The following is a 17,092-nucleotide window of genomic DNA, read 5'->3' on the forward strand; positions in this document are numbered from 1 at the left end:
ATATTACTCAGTTTGGGTCACAATTTAGAGCCAATATTAGAAAGAATCCCAATTTTCCTTCGTGTTTGTCTTAATTCATGCCTGAAGGGGATATCATACGTCAGGCACTACTTTTTGTCTAGATTAATTGCATTGCAAAAACAAATGATGCTGTCATACAGTGGCAAAAGGCGATGAACAAAGGCTGTATTAAAGAAGGTTTAAAAAAAAAAAAAGCACACTTAGATAACAAAGTTCAGAGAACGAAACTACACTAAAAGCTTGTGCAAATTTGAAGATTTACTTGCACTACGATGTTCTGATCAGCAGACTTTGTATAATATTGCACCATAAATTAAATTCAAGGCAAAGCTTCAATGAATGTTATGCATAATGCTGCAAGCAGGTTTATCTGCACTGTTGGTACCAACATTACTATACTTGATCGGTTTGCAAACTGCAACTCTGAGGACCTCTCGCCACTGACTGATGGGAACACGTGTGTGCCACCACACAACAAGCACCGGAATGAATGAATAAAACATTTATTGAAAAATTATATATTGCATTAGTTATTTGCTGGAGAGGGTCGGGCGGGTCCCTATTCTGGGACTCCGTTAGACAGGGCTGCCATCCGCACCCGCTCCATGAGGCTCCGCTGGTTCTCGAGAGCCGGGCTGAACAAGGCCTCCTCCCATCTCTCCCACATCGGCTACGTAACTTGCGCGATGCTGCTGTTAGCTTGGCAAGACCAAACTATGTGATATAGGTCAGCCCGGCCGCCACAGAATTTACATGTAGCATTAAATTGTTTGGAGCCTATGCAGATGAGTCTCTTCTGCTTTAGTAAGTCCCTTAGCGGGATGAGGTAGAATGTCTGCGCAGGCAATATAGTTGCAGTATATCTACGTATGTTGTAATTGGTGTTGGTAGCTGAATGCCGCGATCTGAGGGGTCAGCAGACAGAACCCGGGGAAGAAATGCTCGGGCCAAGTTGAGTGCTAACTCGTTTCTGGCTACCTCCTGATGACCCGGCACCCAGATGAACTGTTTTCTCGTGGCTCGTGCTTGTTCCTGCCATAAGATGGCACAATCTAGAGGTGAAATTGTCCTATCGTGTAGTTCCTATAAGCTACCTTAGAGTCGGTAAATATATAGACCTCAGCAGAGTGCATTGCCGAGAGGGCAATCGTGGTTACTTCTATAATCAATGCATCCGAGCATCCCACTGACAGACTGTCAACTACCTGATTTTGGTGGATGACTGCTACTGTGGAAATGCCTCCGGAGAGAAGTTACGCATTGTGCAGTCTCGGACAGTGGCACCCACACGCGAAACAGTTCTTTTTCATTGCCTCCTGTAAAATGTTGCTATAGCTGCTGCCATGTGCAGCTTGAGAGCGTGCACACAACCTTAGATGCCAGCCACGTTGTAAGTCACTTTTCTAACTAATGTGCTGCACAGGAATGCATGCTACATATCTTCCCAGCAGGCAATGAAGAGCAAGAAGGCATGCACGGTCAACAGTTAACCAATTGACAATAATTTAGCAGCACTGGCACAATCAGCAAGAGAATGCTGGGGCTCACACATTAACTGCCTCAAGAATGCAAGCATTGCAGTTTATTCGTGCCATTTCAACTTGAGAAGCCAAATGAGTTATACTGACTATTTCAGATTTGAAAAGTAGAGAGATTTAGAAAAAAAAAAGTAATTGTGATTTCATTTTTTTCATGGAAACATTTGAAGAAATTATTCTCTTTGAACAGCTTTGGCAAATAACCATACTGAGCCACACCAATTCTGTTATGCCAATTACTATGATACAACACACTGCAATTTCATATCAATAAATTACGTTGTAGAGCTGCATTTCTAGTTGCCAAGACTTGAAACAAGCTCAGCTTGTTCTAAATGAGGTGACAAGTTTAATTTTTGCCACATCACCACCTACATTTGCTAAATGCTACTGTTCGAGGCTGTGCCACAATGCACATCTACTACAGCAAATATAGCAAACAATGACACCTCAAGTACCTTCCATATTTATCACCCGATTGAATGCAGCAACATTCATAGAAAAGAACTTTTCTAGGAGTATCAATTCATCTGATTTATAACCAAGCAGCAGGCCACAAGCCATGCCTCGGGTGTTTTAACACCCACCAGTGAGACGCATGTAGCTTAGCATCTTTCTCTAGCCAAAATGAGAGTGTGCTACCATAATTTTTAGGCACTTGTGTATTTCAGACATAAGCGCTATTTCAGACTCCCATAATGAGCCACCACTCACCCAATCTGCACATAATGGCAGATACATTCTTTCAGGTTTACCAAGTCCTAAAATCTTTTAAGTTGAGCCTTCCAAACTACAGGGGCAGCACAGTCTAGTCTTGATAAAACCTTCGCATTTGGCACACATGTCAACTGCAACTAGGGGTGCATTGGATATACTGTTCTCTTCACTGAGCATCAGTGGCCACCACTGGGCTGCGGCATTCCAACTCGGCTAGACGGACATCCTTTATGTCAACTGCAACCAGTTTCAACAACAGCTCTTCACATGGATGAATTTCTTATAAAGACACTACCTTATAAAGACATCACTGTTACACAACAGGAACCCTCAACAAAATTATCTGGTGACCCAAGATTCAGAGAAAATATTAGGGCAATCGCATAGGTGTAATTAAAATGGTGTAGGCCATACAAAAGTCTTTTGTCACTGACTTGAGAACTTTGTTCCAATGTTCCCTGTTGCAACATTCGCAACATTGCCAACAGCGTCGCACTGAAGCAGATGCAGCAAATGGCAAACTAATGTTGAATTCCAATGGCGGAGCCAGAGCAGCCGACGGACTCCGCGAGCGAGCACTCCACTCTGACGTAGAGCAACGCCTCCAAATCCGCGAATGGAACACAACCTGTGCCGCCGGAGCAAGGCGGAAGCGGAAGTTCTATCCTTCGGGCGCCAAGTTACCCAGGATACCTTGCGTGTTGTCATTCCCTTCCGCTGTTTGCTCCCAGCACCGCCGCACCGGTCACTTGTCTTTTCAGCGCCGTTCCCCCGCTGCTTAAAACTGCAAAATGGATATCTTGCCACTTAAGCGTGCAACAGCTTTTGTTTGCTATGATGAGCACACAGGATGCGGACAAACATGGTAGGTGTGTTCGCAACTTGAAGGACGTCCTCGATGAAGCTCACTACTTCGGGCCTCATCGCGGGAATGAGGAACATCCTGTCGAATTCCCACTCATAAGCGACAGTTTCAGCGTTGCTGGCACTATCCGAGAAATCGCTCGTGTCGGAACATGAGCTTTCCGACTCGGAGCTGTCGCTATCGCGTAGCAGAAGCAATGCCGCACGCTCTGCCAAACTAGCCGAGCCATTCATGTCGTCCGCCATTACCATCGCGAGTCGCGACCGGCTGCGCCCCCCAGCAGACAAACGTCGTAAAGGAAATGCGCCATGCAGAGTTCCGGTCCACTCCGCCGATTTTGGCGGAGCATCTTTTCCTGCTCCACGAAGTCACTCCCGCTCTGAATCCACTCCGACTCTCTCATTGGAACATTTTACTCCCGCCCTCACTCTGTCATTAGAATTCAACATAAGTGTGCCATACCCTGTGCTACGTGAACATACACAGAACACATTGGGCCATTAAGAGTCACAGAGCACAAACATGTTTACTTTAAACTGAATAGAAGGCAGCCTTATGAACACCACCAGCAAGCATCTTAATATCTGTGCTACAAAGACATATATTTACCCAATAATAAGGCAGTCACGATTATAAGGCAAGGGTGCCCTCCTAATGGAGGAACCTGAGAAAACCAACTGAAGTATGCACACTAATGCAAAGCGATATAGAGTAGCCGACGAATCATCCGCCTCGGATTATCAGCCGATGGATTTCACCTCTGCCCAAACATGCAGAGGCAAAAAAGTGGTTGTGTCATATTTTCACCAAGCTAGAAATAATCTGAAGAAATTGGTAAACAAATTGGTGTTTACGTCGTTTCCTTCGAAACTTTCTAAGTTGTGCATGAAAGTAAACAACACTGCAAAGTGTCATGGCTGCAATAAAAAAACACTGTGAGCAGTTTGTATCATGCATGGAAGGAGTGGTATATTGTATTCTTTTGTCACACGGGAAATAATATATTGGACAGACAGGCAGAAGCCAGTCTGTCCAACTGGCCCTTGCATCAATAAAACCCATTAATCAAATTCAAACCAGAACATGGTGTTGCTTGCAGTGCCACTGAAAGCACTGAAATCAGGGCATTTAATATTTTAATTTGCTCCCGAAATCAGTTTCCGTTCCAACTGCAGCGTCACATAACAGTATTCAGCAGCGGATGCGACACAAAAGCACGTGACTTGCTTTCATTTTGAATGGTTGGGCATGGAGAATATATTGTGTTTACGTAGTACAGGCAATGACAACCTAAAAAAAAAAAAATATTGTGCCTTTTAAAGCGACGAAGAGGACACACATTTGTGCAGTACAAGTTAATTCCAATCGTAACCAACACTGGGTGTGCTGTCCAATGGTCAACAGTGGAAATGCAACAAGGGGGTGGGGGGGCACATTTGCATGTAGCTTGTATACGTATAAACAGTCATTCCGTATTTTTGACAAACATCCTATGGCTATTCATAAAATTTTTATGTGCACGAGAAGGCATGTTTGCAGGCGCCTAAACGAGATTGTGCCACCACATCCAGCAAGGCTAGGAGGTGCAATTGACATGCCTGCCCGCTGCAAATGGTTTAGCTGCATTACATCATCAGCTCAGCATCGCGCGCCTCGTCTGAATAGCCACTGGCCGTCTGTGCTTGCAGTTGACTTGTACTGAGAACTCAACTTTACCCGCACTAGACGTGGTTGTTGCAACATTGGTAACAGCGCCATCAAATAGTGTGGCTGCAGCATGTGGTGGCAACATCACAATAAGAAGAAAGCTTACGGTACTGCAGGATGTAGGCCACGTTTTGATTTGAAGCAGCATAAGTCCTCTCTAGGTGAGTAAAATGCAAAATGGTATGCCTTTTTCTGTCTTTTGCATTTTTAGGCTGAATAACTTTTGTTTGGCAGCGTCAATTTTCGAAATTCTTTTTGCATTCACCTTGGGATAACACAAGGAACGCATTGTGATACAGAACTTAGTGGGTGTAAAATGGTTGCAGAACCCCTTTAACCCTTTGCGGTGGGTTCCGGTCAGAAGCCATTCTGCGCATTTTGGGTGCCATGCAGAAAAAATGCTCTAGTACACATGTTAGGAGAATTATTTCAGAAACATTTCTCTATACCCTTGGCTGTCAGTGATACTTGAGCATAGTATGGTATTGCTCCAAACGAAACATGAAATGTTGCCTCCTAGGTCATCACAGTCAGTGTCTTCCGACATGCTGCCATCCGAGGACGTGTGATGACTATCTGAAGGCGGCACATAGTCCTCCTCGGCACTAAAATCGTCATCGAACTCGCTAAACACACGAGTCCCGTCCATAAAATGCCCGCGCAGAAAACGTCATCCGGTCAGCAGTACGTGCTACAATTTGCGCACTAAAATCTCTTCAAGTCCCTTGAAAAAAGTGCTGCCCTCAACACTAGACAACGAAAAACTGCAATTTGTAATTGAAAACACGGTCGAGAGATCGTGCAACCTACCCAAACAAACTGAGAATGTGAGCAAACGGGCACGTCGGGCGCTTCCCAACATGCGACCGGAGCCATTATTTTCGCATGGCAGCATGGGCCCGACATGACCGCAAAGGGGTTAACACCCGGATATCCGACTAAGGGATATCGACTAAGAAAGGCTTTCACACGAGGCGCCACACAACAAAGGAGTACGTCTTTTCTGGTAAGGGCCCCTCCTTGCAAAAATGGAGATATCCGAACTACTTCACAGGTGCCAAGGTGTAGCCTCGTGCACAGCCAATTAATGCAAAAGTCGGCGAAACACTTTGTAACCTTGGAAATAATTGAATTGCTTCCAAAAATGTTTCTTAGTTAGCAGGCGCCTAATCTGTCTTGGAGAACTTTTACTTTCAAACACATGCAACTGGTCTTATCGCAGTTGTCGGCACAGTCGCATCACCGTACTTGCCCTCGGGCAGCTTTGTCCACGTTTTACCGGCCATCTAATTTCGTCGGCACAGCATTACAGTCAACTAGGATATATGGGCAGTGTGGTGACCAACGTGCACTGCATGTTATTGTGCTTTTCACACGAACTGGTGCTCATAATAGCAGCGTTGCTGCTGCCGAATATTTAATGCGTCAAGGAAACCGTAGCTCTACCCCCAGCTAGTCTGGAGCGCGCGTCTGGTCAGACACCCGATGGGCGTTCCAGACTGGCCACGCTCCAGCATGCTCACTCATTGCCCATTTCTGTCAAACTGAATTTTAAATTCGCTACGAAACACGCACACACAGATCACAAATATGCAAATTATAATGCTGTCATAGGCCTTTCATGCATTATGCTTTCTCTTATATGATTTTTTTCTTTATTTAGCACTGACTGGATGCACAATTTTTTTGTCTTTTGTCAGTTGCAGTCTAAACAAATAAGACAGTGCCGTACCGTGTGTCACCGGCAAAACTCCTTTTCGTAAGGGGTCCGTCCTTCAGCGCAAAGTAAAGGGGTGTACTTCAAACTACTTTAGTTCGCCCGTGTGTCAGGGGTATAACCCCCAATCCCAAGCTGTACTTGTCGTGGGAGGTTGTACCAAAATCACCAATGACACTAATTTAGCCCTATGTTCTACTCCTCCCACTGCCAAAGAAGAGTTACGGGTGGCGGCATTGATGGAAAGGTGCCTTAAGAGCAGCTTAATTTTTTTTTAAATTTCTAACCAGAACCCGATTAAGTAGTATAGTATCAGAATTGGAATATTGTGACTACATAAAAATTTATTAAATTTGGTATTTTTCAGGAATGGGGGATTAAAGGGCTAAGGTCAGAAATTTCACCGACTAAATTGGTTATAAATGAGTAGTATATACTATTGAAGCAATCTTGACAGAACTGCCGGGCTGGTAACTTATTTTTTTACTATCAACCTTTAATTTGCACTTAAGCTGACAGCGCCTGCACATGATGGTTAGCAGGTATGATTATATTGCAGTAAATGAATATTTCTCGCTGTTGCTTGACTTCTATGTGCCTACACACATTTTCCCTGCTGCCAGCTTCATGAAAGCAAAATTATTCTTCCAGCAAATTCTTTCGCAAGACTGAACAAACTGAATTGATACATCAGCAGTGTGAACATTCCTATTTTGGCAACGCACAGGAACCATACCATGCCTTACTCTATAGGAAGTGATTTTACACTGAATGCAACTTGATCAAAAGATGCTCAAAACAATTCATTATACTGCTAGGGCCTGATGGACGAAGTATTTGTGCAAGTATCTCCAGCAACAGTTGCAAGTTACCAGCCAAAAATTAGTCCAGTATGATGAAACTAACAGCTCGAGACAAAGGACAAGCCAACCAAATAGCTCAATCAATAAATTCAATCGAATGAACTTTATTTTCAATTAAAAACAAGCAAAACTACCAAAACTCCAGAGTTTTCCCCGAGGAGTGGCCTAGGCAAACCTACTTCATACAGAACGAGGAAAATGCTGACAGACACATCATCGTCCACAAAGCCGCACGAAGAAGCTGCTACTCAAGTATCTATAACTGACAATAAGGAAATGTACTGCTGGATAGCTGGCACAACTTTGCAGCAGACGACTACACTCTTTTCACCACAAGCTGTGACAATACATGCACAACCACACCAAATACAGAAAGCACAAGGCAGCAAGTAAGGCTTATTACTGTAGCAAACTATAAATAACCCAAGAACAAGAAGAACAAGAATGATGTTATCAACCCATTTTGCTGCACTGCTGCCCCTAGAGTTGAAAAGAAATTACTGACCTGCAAAGCATTGGCAAGTGAAATTCTGCCGTATAACAGAAGGTGCATCAGATTAATATTGTGCATCAGTTAGGAGGGGAAAAAAAAAAAAAAAAAAAAAAAAAAGCCCTGTGACTTTTCTAGGGCATAAAAATATTTGGGGAAGGACACAGCAAAATAACATTGCAATGAAGCTATTTTGTTAGTATCAAGGCTCACAGGAATATTTTCAACAGAATGCTAAATCAAAACTGGGTACTTCAGGCTTAACATAGGCAAGAATACAATGCCAAATAAGACACTGAAAATAGAATAAGACACTGAGCATGCCAAAATTTGTCCTTGCATATTTCCCAAAACTGACAAATGGCAAACAGGCTTTAAAACAAAGTTCGGGCGAAGGAGGTTACCAAAGAGCAACCAAAAGTTTGGAGCAATACAAATCAGAGCCAGCATAATACGATTCCTTTCACTAAAATTTATTTCATAATTATTCACCACCCACGACCATCTGATACTGGTGCTAATGTAGGTAGAGCACCGCTTAGGCCATTGACAAAGAGCAAAACGTAGAAGAATCTAAATGAATTGTACATTATCTTTACCCTGATTAAGTAAGCAGTATGCCAGAGCTGTTTGGAGAACAAAAAATATGCTGAAGGGTTAGTTAAGGTTAATGAAAACAGTGCGAATCCGAACAGTTACTAGAAAGGATGAGAAAATCTTCAAAGTGCAGACAGAATGCCGATGTGTTGACAGGGGTAATATAATCAACTCTGCAACAAGAGTCCCAAGTGCTGACAGAAGTGAGGCAATTTTCATGCAACAATAAGCCCCAAGTGCTTTGAAGTGTACAGACATGTGGTACAGAATGAGTCATAATGCTAATATGTGACCAACTATTCAAGACATCCTCAGTAGCGTGCGCAAGTTCGCACACGACAGAACACATGCGTGTTGTCATATATGAAAAGCCTGTCAGTAATTTTAGGCACAGGTGACTAAATGCAATTTTGACTGTAATTCTCAGCAAAATAATGAACTACTACAGCCTTTCAAGCTTTTTTGAGTTGACTAAATTATTTCAAAATGCTCTAATTATCATCCACATATCCAAAAAAATGTTTAGTATTTGCCTCAGCTATGTTACAGGTGTTAATTCCTGAGCTCATTAATTAAATTAAATTCTTGTAAAAACCACAATATAATTATGAGACACGGCGTCGTGGGGGACTCCAGATTAATTTAGACCACCCGAGGTTTTTTAACGTGCACCCAATGCACAGCACACGGGGGTTTTTGCATTTCGCCCCCATCGAAATATGGCCACCACGGCTGGAATTTGATACCGTGCCCTCGGGCTTGGCAGCGCAACACCCTCGTCACTATGCCACCAGGGCAGGTTTTCAAGGTCATGATCAGCATTATATTCGCACTAATATTTTATATGTCAAAAAAAAAAAAAAAGCCTGCTAATACTAATACCAGATTGAAGAGTGTTTTCTTAATCACTTGTCTTACAAGCAACAATTGTATACAATAATGCATATGAAAGATGAATATGTGAATAATGCTGTGTGTTATGGTGGGCTTCTTCACAGAAATAAGGCACAAATCCAGCCACGCAATGATCAGTGCCTTTCTTTAGCACAGAGTTTTCATCAGAAGTTCCAAAACCACTGTACATGATGGGATCTACTGTGGCCCAAACAAGACGGAGGTTCACAAGAAGATGAAGGCTTGAAGTGATGAGCAGTGGTTGTACAAAAAGTGGCTGAAGCCAACGCTTCTACAAGGGGACTTGTCTTCGTCATGCAAGTGCTGCCATGAAGAAAACAAGTCTCCTGGTCAAAACCTTGGCTCCAGCGACATTTCTTGTTCAACCACTGATCGCCACTTCAGACCTACTGTCGGGCATTTGCTGAAGCGTCTACAAAACATTGTTGCTGAAGCGTCTACAAAACAGAAGCCCTGTTGCAGGGCCAGGCACGAGATAGCTCAACTGAAGTTTTCCCGTAACATAAGCTTCAACCAGTTGCGTTATCCTACAATTTTAGGCAGCGCAGCTCCTAATGTCACGACACTAGACATGCAATATGTGATAGGCAAGTCAATACCTTTTGTAGCCCTTCTTGAGGCATGCTATATGATGTGTCAAATATATGACACATTTAAGATGCTTGTTTACCACTTAAGCTGAGGTAGTGCAGCACGAAAGTCTGCTATCTTAAAAAGCACGTGTAGTGCAAGCCCGCAAGGTTGTTACGAACCCAAACATGCGCGGTTATATGTTGCAGCCAGCGGAACGTCGAGCACCGAGGTACCAACGGTAACGCCAGCACTGGCCGTGCGTTGGGAGTGCCCAAGGTGTGGCGTCCCATGGAGCAGGGCTCGCGGCGGCCGGGCGAGGCCTGCTCCACGGTGTGTGACCAACCGGCGCGCGCCAGGAAGGCGTGCCCGCACTCACCGCAGGGTCTCGCTGAAAGATGACAACTCGGCCACCCTTGTCGCCTGTCGCCAGCAGGTCGCCGTCATGGTTGAACTCCACGCACGAAATTATGTCCGCTGCACAGAAACAGCAGAGAGCAAGGGGTTGTTTACACTCTACTGCTGCTCATCGTGGGAAAAGCGCGCGCCCGGCTCACAAAAGGCATCCCCGCCAAAACACTCGGCACACACACAACATAACAACCAGCAAGCTGAAAGGCATAGATTCGCAGGTCGCCTTCGGCGAAAATGCAGCGTCCACGGAGGTTTCGGCACTGCGCCGGCACTTTCAAAGCGTCCGCTATAACAACAAAAATTCGGCTGCGCGGCCAAGGTCACTTTTAGCGTACTCGCAGCTAATAGTAAGGTCTGTCACCGCGCCCAGTGACCGGCGACGGTCGCGAGTTCTCTCCGATACGCTGATCTAATGCCTCCCTCCCTGGTATCATAGAAAATACATTCAACTAGGAACGCATTTGGCGCCGGGCACTTTCAGGACATGCAGTAATGAACAGCATGCAGTATAAAGCACTGTAAACGTCAAGCCAGTCAGATTAACTGCTTAAATACCAATGGTACTAGCCATCACGAAAAGAGATAAAGCACAACGGCAAGCTTTCCACTGAATTTCCCAAAATTTGACCGCTGCTTAGGCCTTGCATAACGGTCGCAGTTCACTCACCTTCAGTTACATCGTCATCTAGCGTCCCCTTCACTTGAGAAAAACACCACTGGATCTCTCCATTACCTGAAATCACGCAACAAATATCCACAATGAAATGCTTGACGACTTTGTCGCTGGCCGGCGTCAAAGCGATTGCCATTATCGGAGTTGCACAGTAGAAGGGAGTTTTTAAAAGAGAAACACGCATTTACCTGCCATTACAACTGCAATAAATAACGCAAAAAGTTCTTTGTACTTCTTGAAAAATTAACTAAGTGTCAGACGCCTCTAGACATGTAAATTTCATTCGATGGCCTTAGATTTACAAACGAATAGTAGAAAGCGATTTCAAGATGGCGCACTGTCCGACAGAAGCGCCAAAATGACGTCAGGGCGCAATGCACGTAGGGAAGAATGCATTTTTTTTTTTTTTTTACTTTATTTTGGAATTTCCAACGCGCGTAGTTCTGACTGGACGGTTATAAGGTCGACTGCTCACAAGAGGCACTTAAGAGAACAAAATTTGAGGTTATAGTAAACAAACATCGGCGATTCACCTGCTTCAACGCGAGGAATAAAATGTCGACAAAGTTCGAATTGTTATCGATTAGACGAGTGACAAATTTCTATCAAAAATAGTGATGCAGAGCAGAGGGCTCGGGGGTATTAAGTGATTGCGATAGCAAAATCGAGAGAGTAAACAGCTTTTCGCCTTCAGCGTTGCCTAATTAATCGATGATATTGGGACTCCAAAATAAATGGGATGCGGTGCGTAAGAGATCGTTTCTAACAGCCGGTAACCCACCTGACAATATACTCTCCCTCGAGCCCTCACTTGACGAAATATCCCCTTTCGAATCACTGCGTAGTGGTTCTGGACTCAGATCGGCCGAGACTCCTTTCACAGGCCGTGTCGCCTGACGTTCTGGTGCGAAGTGATACGCATGATACATACTCTCGGGAAGCGCGAGGAGAGGCGCGCGCCTCATGTGCGCTACGATGGGAAGCTACGTGATCAGAACGTAAAGTGAAGACGACGTGTCAAAGTTATTCCCTTTTTATTTCATTTTTGCATATCTAGTTCTTTTACCTTCGTTTTTAATGATTGCAACGCATTTCCTCGCTTTCATTCACGCCTGTTATGCTAGGTTGTCGGGATGAAATACATAAATAACGAAGACACGCTGCGTGCGCGTGCGTTTGCAACAGTGTGCCACGTCGAAGCCGGCATTCGTCGCAGCCTTATCGGGGTCCGGTTGTGCACATATGACGGCGGACAAAAGAGGTATTTTTACGCGGCCTACGTGACGAGCGAGCGAAGATAAGATGCACACCTCCCGAACAGCTGAGCGAAGGCACTGAACAGCTGACGATCTCAGCAGCAGCAGACGCCGCCGTGATGCGAGCATGTGGGAAATGTGTTGGCGGCTGGATCGGCGGCAGCTCTCGCTGCTGACCAGTGCGAAACACACGGACTCGTGGTGACCGAGGGATGTTTGTCGGCCGGCCTAAACATTAGTCGGGGGGAGGGGCAGCGTGTTGTGCCGGCGCAAAGGGTGTCGCCGGCGTCAAGGCCGCCGCCACCTAGCGTGGAGTGCAAAAAAATGCACTTGTTAGATCACGTGACAGGGCCGCCATCGCTCATGTCGTGTGGGTAACTGCTTGCAACCGTGCGCTACTTATTTGTGCGGCCCTCATAGAGAGTACCACCGAAGCCGCCAGCTGCCGGCCTGATCCGTCCGAGCACCATGAATATGCCGTGGAAGATCAAGGAGCTGGTGGATAAAGCGTAAGTAGGTCGTCGGCAGGCCGCCGATTCCAGCTGTCGGGTAGGCCTAGGCCTGGCGCTGCCGGATAATTTTTTCCTGTCGACTGATGACGGGCCCCTCTTTGCGCAGCACCAACATGGTGATGAATTACACCGAGATGGAGGCCAAGGTGCGCGAGGCGACCAACGACGTGGCCTGGGGTCCACCGGGCCAGCTGATGCAAGGAGATCGCGCAGGCCACTTTCTCGTACGACCACTTTCCCGAGGTGATGGGCATGCTGTGGAAGCGCATCCTGCAGGACAACAAGCGCTGTTACCGGCGGCCCTACAAGGGCCTGCTTCTGCTCGACTACCTAGTGCGAAACGGCTCCGAAAGGGTCGTCACCTCATCGCGGGAGCACATTTACGACCTGCGCAGTCTAGAGAACTATTCATTCATTGACGAGATCGGAAAGGATCAGGGCGTCAATGTGCGCCAGAAAGTGAAAGACCTCATCGACTTTATTCAGGACGACGAGAGGCTACGCGAGGAGCGCAAGAAGGCGAAGAAGGCCAAGGACAAATACATCGGCTTGTCTGGCGAGTCGCTGGGCTTCCGGTACAGCGACCGGAACAAGTTCGACGACATGGACCACGGGTCGCGCCTGGGTCGTCGGCACAGCTTCGAGGACTCGCCCGAAAACAGCAACGACGAGGAACGCGACGAGCGGCCAGGCGGGGGCGTGACGTACCGCGACGAGCCTCGGACGCCCAGTTGGAAGCCGCAAGCCAAGAAGCTGGACATGGGCGCCGCCGCGAACTACGGCCGGGAGGTCTCGCCGCCCGCTAGCCCGGCCGCCACCGCGGCGGCGCCGAGTGTCCCAGCGGCTGACTTGCTGGGTGACATCGCCAGCACTGCGACCACAACGCCGACCGCGAACGGCGACTTTGCCGACTTCAGCCAATTCCAGAGTGCTACGGCACCGCCGCCCAGGTAGGCTAACCGCACCGCCGCTGGCGGCCGGCATCACACATTGTCTTCTCTTACAGCACCCAAGACGAATTCTCGGACTTCGCGTCCTTCACATCGTCGAGCAGCATTCCAAGCGGCCTGATAGACCTGCCTGTGCAGGCGACCAGCGTCAGCGTCCAACCCAGTTTGCATACGTGTCCCGCCGCGCCACCAGTCCTGCCGACGACCAGTGTGCCACCAAATCTGCACACAAGTCCCATCTCGCAGCCTGTCCTGCAAGTGAGCCCACTGGCGGGACTGCAACCGGTGATACCTGCCAGTCCATTGGCAGGCATGCAGCAGACCAGTCCCCTGTCGCCACTGCAACCACCGCTGCAAACAAGTCCCCTCACTGGTCTGCAGTCACCAGCTGGTGGCATGATGGGCCTCCCCATGGGCTTTCCCATGGCAACACAGTCAGCTGGCTTTCACATGGGCTACGCACTCTCACCCCAGGCTGGCCTTGCCCAACCTGTTGGCTTCCAAGGGCTACCAGGTCTTGTGCGGCAGCCAAGCCCCGGCTGCACACCTCTGACACCAAGCCCTGCTGGAGCACCACCCTCCATATTTGGGGGACCAATAGGTGGTCAAACACCACAAGAAAAGTGTGGGAAAACGTGGGTGGACTCCGGTAGCATTAATATCAGTGTGGACAACCTGAGCTTGACCAGCAAGTACGCAAAACCAGCGGCACCATCTATGAACCAGCTGGCAGCAGGTAGCTCCTTGGGAAGACTGCAGTGAGGCATCCATGGCAGGAACCTTGAGCAGGGTGGGGCTCCGGCCCCCGGGGGAGCTCGTGCTGGTCACATATCATGCGCGGGGGGCCTCTGCCCCTGGACCGGTGCTTGTCTTCCATTGTTTTCCCCCTCCCGTAACCCAGGACAGGCAGAGAAAATTGCGCTCAAGTGACACTGTGGTCACCCCCGGGCTGAATAAAGCAATAGAACAAAGCAGCTCCAGGGCCAGCCTGCCTCCCCTCGAAGGCCGTATATTTTTTAATAAAAGCCAGGCCACTTGTTGACTTGTGTCTGTGGCACTAGTGACTCTTGGGTGGCTGCTGTTGCTGGGTCTTCTGCTGAGCCTGCAGGCGCTCCAGTTTCTCCAGGCTAATGCTCTGCAGTGGCATCAGCTTGGGCTTGCAGAGAACTGGCTGCGCACTGGTTTCGCGGAACAGCAGCCCTCGGCTGGGCACCACTTCATGAACCGCTGCTCCTGCAGAATTGGAGCCAAGGTGGGGGCGGTGGGCTTTACAGCTGCTTATCTACACTAGAATTTACAGCTGCTTATCTTGCGTGTATTGGTAGCGGCTATCTCTTCTGTCATTTCATTACTGATGTCCATTGCTGCTGTAGAAGCCACTCAATACTTGACTGCAGTATCTAGTGGCTTCTAAACCAGCACACTGCTTCGAAAACTTTTGTTCCTCATGAGATTTCATGTTATCTTTAAAGAAATCTGTTCCAAGTAATGTTTATTTGTTCAGCTTTTGGGATGCAGTATTAGCATTTGAGAATATTGTACATCAGATTACTTTTTAAATGCATATTTAGCATGTGACCACATATTTGGGGCTTGCATACACAGTTACCTTTTACCCAAGGTGTGCGATGAAAACATTTATGGGGCATATGGTATAATGCTGCAATGCACATAGTCAAACTGAAATGCCTGCACTTACAGCATTGCTTGATTTGCGTACACTATAAGTGATGTAATCAAAATACAAGCAATTAGATGTCCAAACTTGTTTACAGCATAGTTTACTACAAAATGAAAGTCCTACAAATTCTGTAAATGCACTGCTTTAGTTTAATCTGCATTAGACTGTTGTAACCACTGGCAAATGTCTCTTACAGGCGCACATTCGAGCGTAAGTTCACGTTGAACTCTGATAGAGCACTGCAAAAACAGTGTACATCAATCCTGCTGTAGTGTCACGTTTTGTAAATCGATCGCAATTGATAGATTAAATGGAAGTCGATTCCGATCATAACTGTCCGTGCGACATGCATAAGTGAGCTCATATTTTGCAGCTAACACGAGAAATCGGTAAAGGCACCTGCACTATTGATTGTGACTGCTGGACGGCATTAGGCCGCCAGCCGATGCTAGAATGTAACGTCGAGTTAGTAGACTGTTTTTAACATTGCCCCGCAAATAAGTTCGGTTGGTGCCGGCGATTGGCGCGAGCTGCACCAATGGAGGGGTGGTTACCTTGGCGCATTACCTCCGTAATTTGAACAAGGAGTTTTGATGCCGCTGAGCGCCTGAGATGTGGCTCGACAGCATGCGCGACGAGTTCTGCAAAACTGCGGTAGTCGTCGGCGCGCTGCCGGAAAGTGCAAAGTGCGTTCGTATGCGTACTACATACCACGACTTGCGCAAGACGCGTGTCCTGAATAAGGACGAATGACGTCATGGGCGTTAGCACAAGCGGTGCAACATCCCGAACACGAAGTCTGCGCATCGCGGTAAGGCACCATCAACACGCAACTGCCAATACGCGGAAGTGCGAGAGAGAGAGAAAAAGGGGGTGCAGCCTGGGATAAGCTAACATTCGAAGCGACCGAGCATGCATAGAAGGCGGTCAACGTCCGCCGCAAAGCTGGGTGCGCGACCTAAATTTCAACTCTTCTCTCGGCGCACATATGCATGTTGATGGTCACCTGTTAAACTCATCAAATGCAAGCAGATCCGATAATATTCGTACCAAACATTCCTAATGAAGTCGCTGATACTGTAATGGTGCGAAGGAACAAACACAACACGTCTCTTCCGTGTAAACAAACTGGTAACCGTGACAACCTATGTATCGCCACAGAAAACAAATGATGATGATAGTGGATCCTCGGCTGCTGGCAGGTAGCAGCACAAGCAAAATTCAGGCAAGCTTTACAGCGGACGGTATGCCACCAAGACATAACCAGCTTTAAGAATGTTTTTCTGTGCGAGACTCGTCGATGTGCCAGCTGTAACGTGTGTGCACAGAATAACTGGGACGTCTACAAAAGAAAATGTCACTGCACTGCAGCCACGAAAATGGTTCCATACTACTAACGTCGCACTCTGCAGAAAGTTTACGACCAAATAAAATTAATAGGAAGAGAGCGTCATCATTATTCAGGCCGTAATTCAGGCGTTCGAATGCTCTCACTGGCTGGAACACAATTGGCACCGTCCGAAAACCACACGACCACTAACGCCTGTTGGAACTTGGCACCGCTTTTCGCTTCCTTTCTCCCAAAATCGATCGCAGCGCCAGCAGT

General features: G+C 47.0%; 3 protein-coding genes across 6 annotated transcripts in view; 1 reads left to right on the plus strand and 2 right to left on the minus strand.

Moving 5' to 3' along the window:
* LOC119461063 (protein phosphatase PP2A 55 kDa regulatory subunit-like) overlaps positions 1-17,092 on the minus strand; it is a 65,365-nt gene that overhangs the window by 20,483 nt on the left and 27,790 nt on the right. The window contains exons 1-3 of one of the 4 annotated variants that reach the window (XM_037722245.2): positions 11,869-12,062; positions 11,082-11,147; positions 10,380-10,477 (exon numbers count right to left, since the gene is read on the minus strand). In XM_037722245.2, the coding sequence (XP_037578173.2) occupies positions 10,380-10,477; positions 11,082-11,147; positions 11,869-12,052 (348 nt within the window). In that variant the 5' untranslated portion in view covers positions 12,053-12,062. Of the gene's footprint in view, positions 1-10,379; positions 10,478-11,081; positions 11,148-11,275; positions 11,455-11,868; positions 12,076-17,092 lie in introns of those variants that run through there. The other 3 variants (XM_037722267.2, XM_049666836.1, XM_037722259.2) reach the window with 3 other exon arrangements.
* LOC119461052 (clathrin interactor 1-like) lies at positions 12,227-14,847 on the plus strand. The gene is given in 4 exon segments (XM_037722235.2): positions 12,227-12,852; positions 12,962-13,055; positions 13,057-13,805; positions 13,862-14,847. Coding segments are annotated over 4 exon segments (1,590 nt in total). The 5' UTR covers positions 12,227-12,811; the 3' UTR covers positions 14,568-14,847.
* Positions 14,782-16,525, minus strand: LOC125945225 (BBSome-interacting protein 1-like). Its single transcript, XM_049666838.1, has 2 exons — positions 16,198-16,525; positions 14,782-15,038 (listed from the first exon to the last, which is right to left on the minus strand). Exons 1-2 carry the CDS (start codon positions 16,307-16,309, stop codon positions 14,863-14,865), a joined length of 288 nt encoding a protein of 95 aa, XP_049522795.1. The 5' UTR covers positions 16,310-16,525; the 3' UTR covers positions 14,782-14,862.

This window comes from Dermacentor silvarum, chromosome 1, assembly GCF_013339745.2.
Source record: "Dermacentor silvarum isolate Dsil-2018 chromosome 1, BIME_Dsil_1.4, whole genome shotgun sequence".
Taxonomy (NCBI): domain Eukaryota; kingdom Metazoa; phylum Arthropoda; class Arachnida; order Ixodida; family Ixodidae; genus Dermacentor; species Dermacentor silvarum.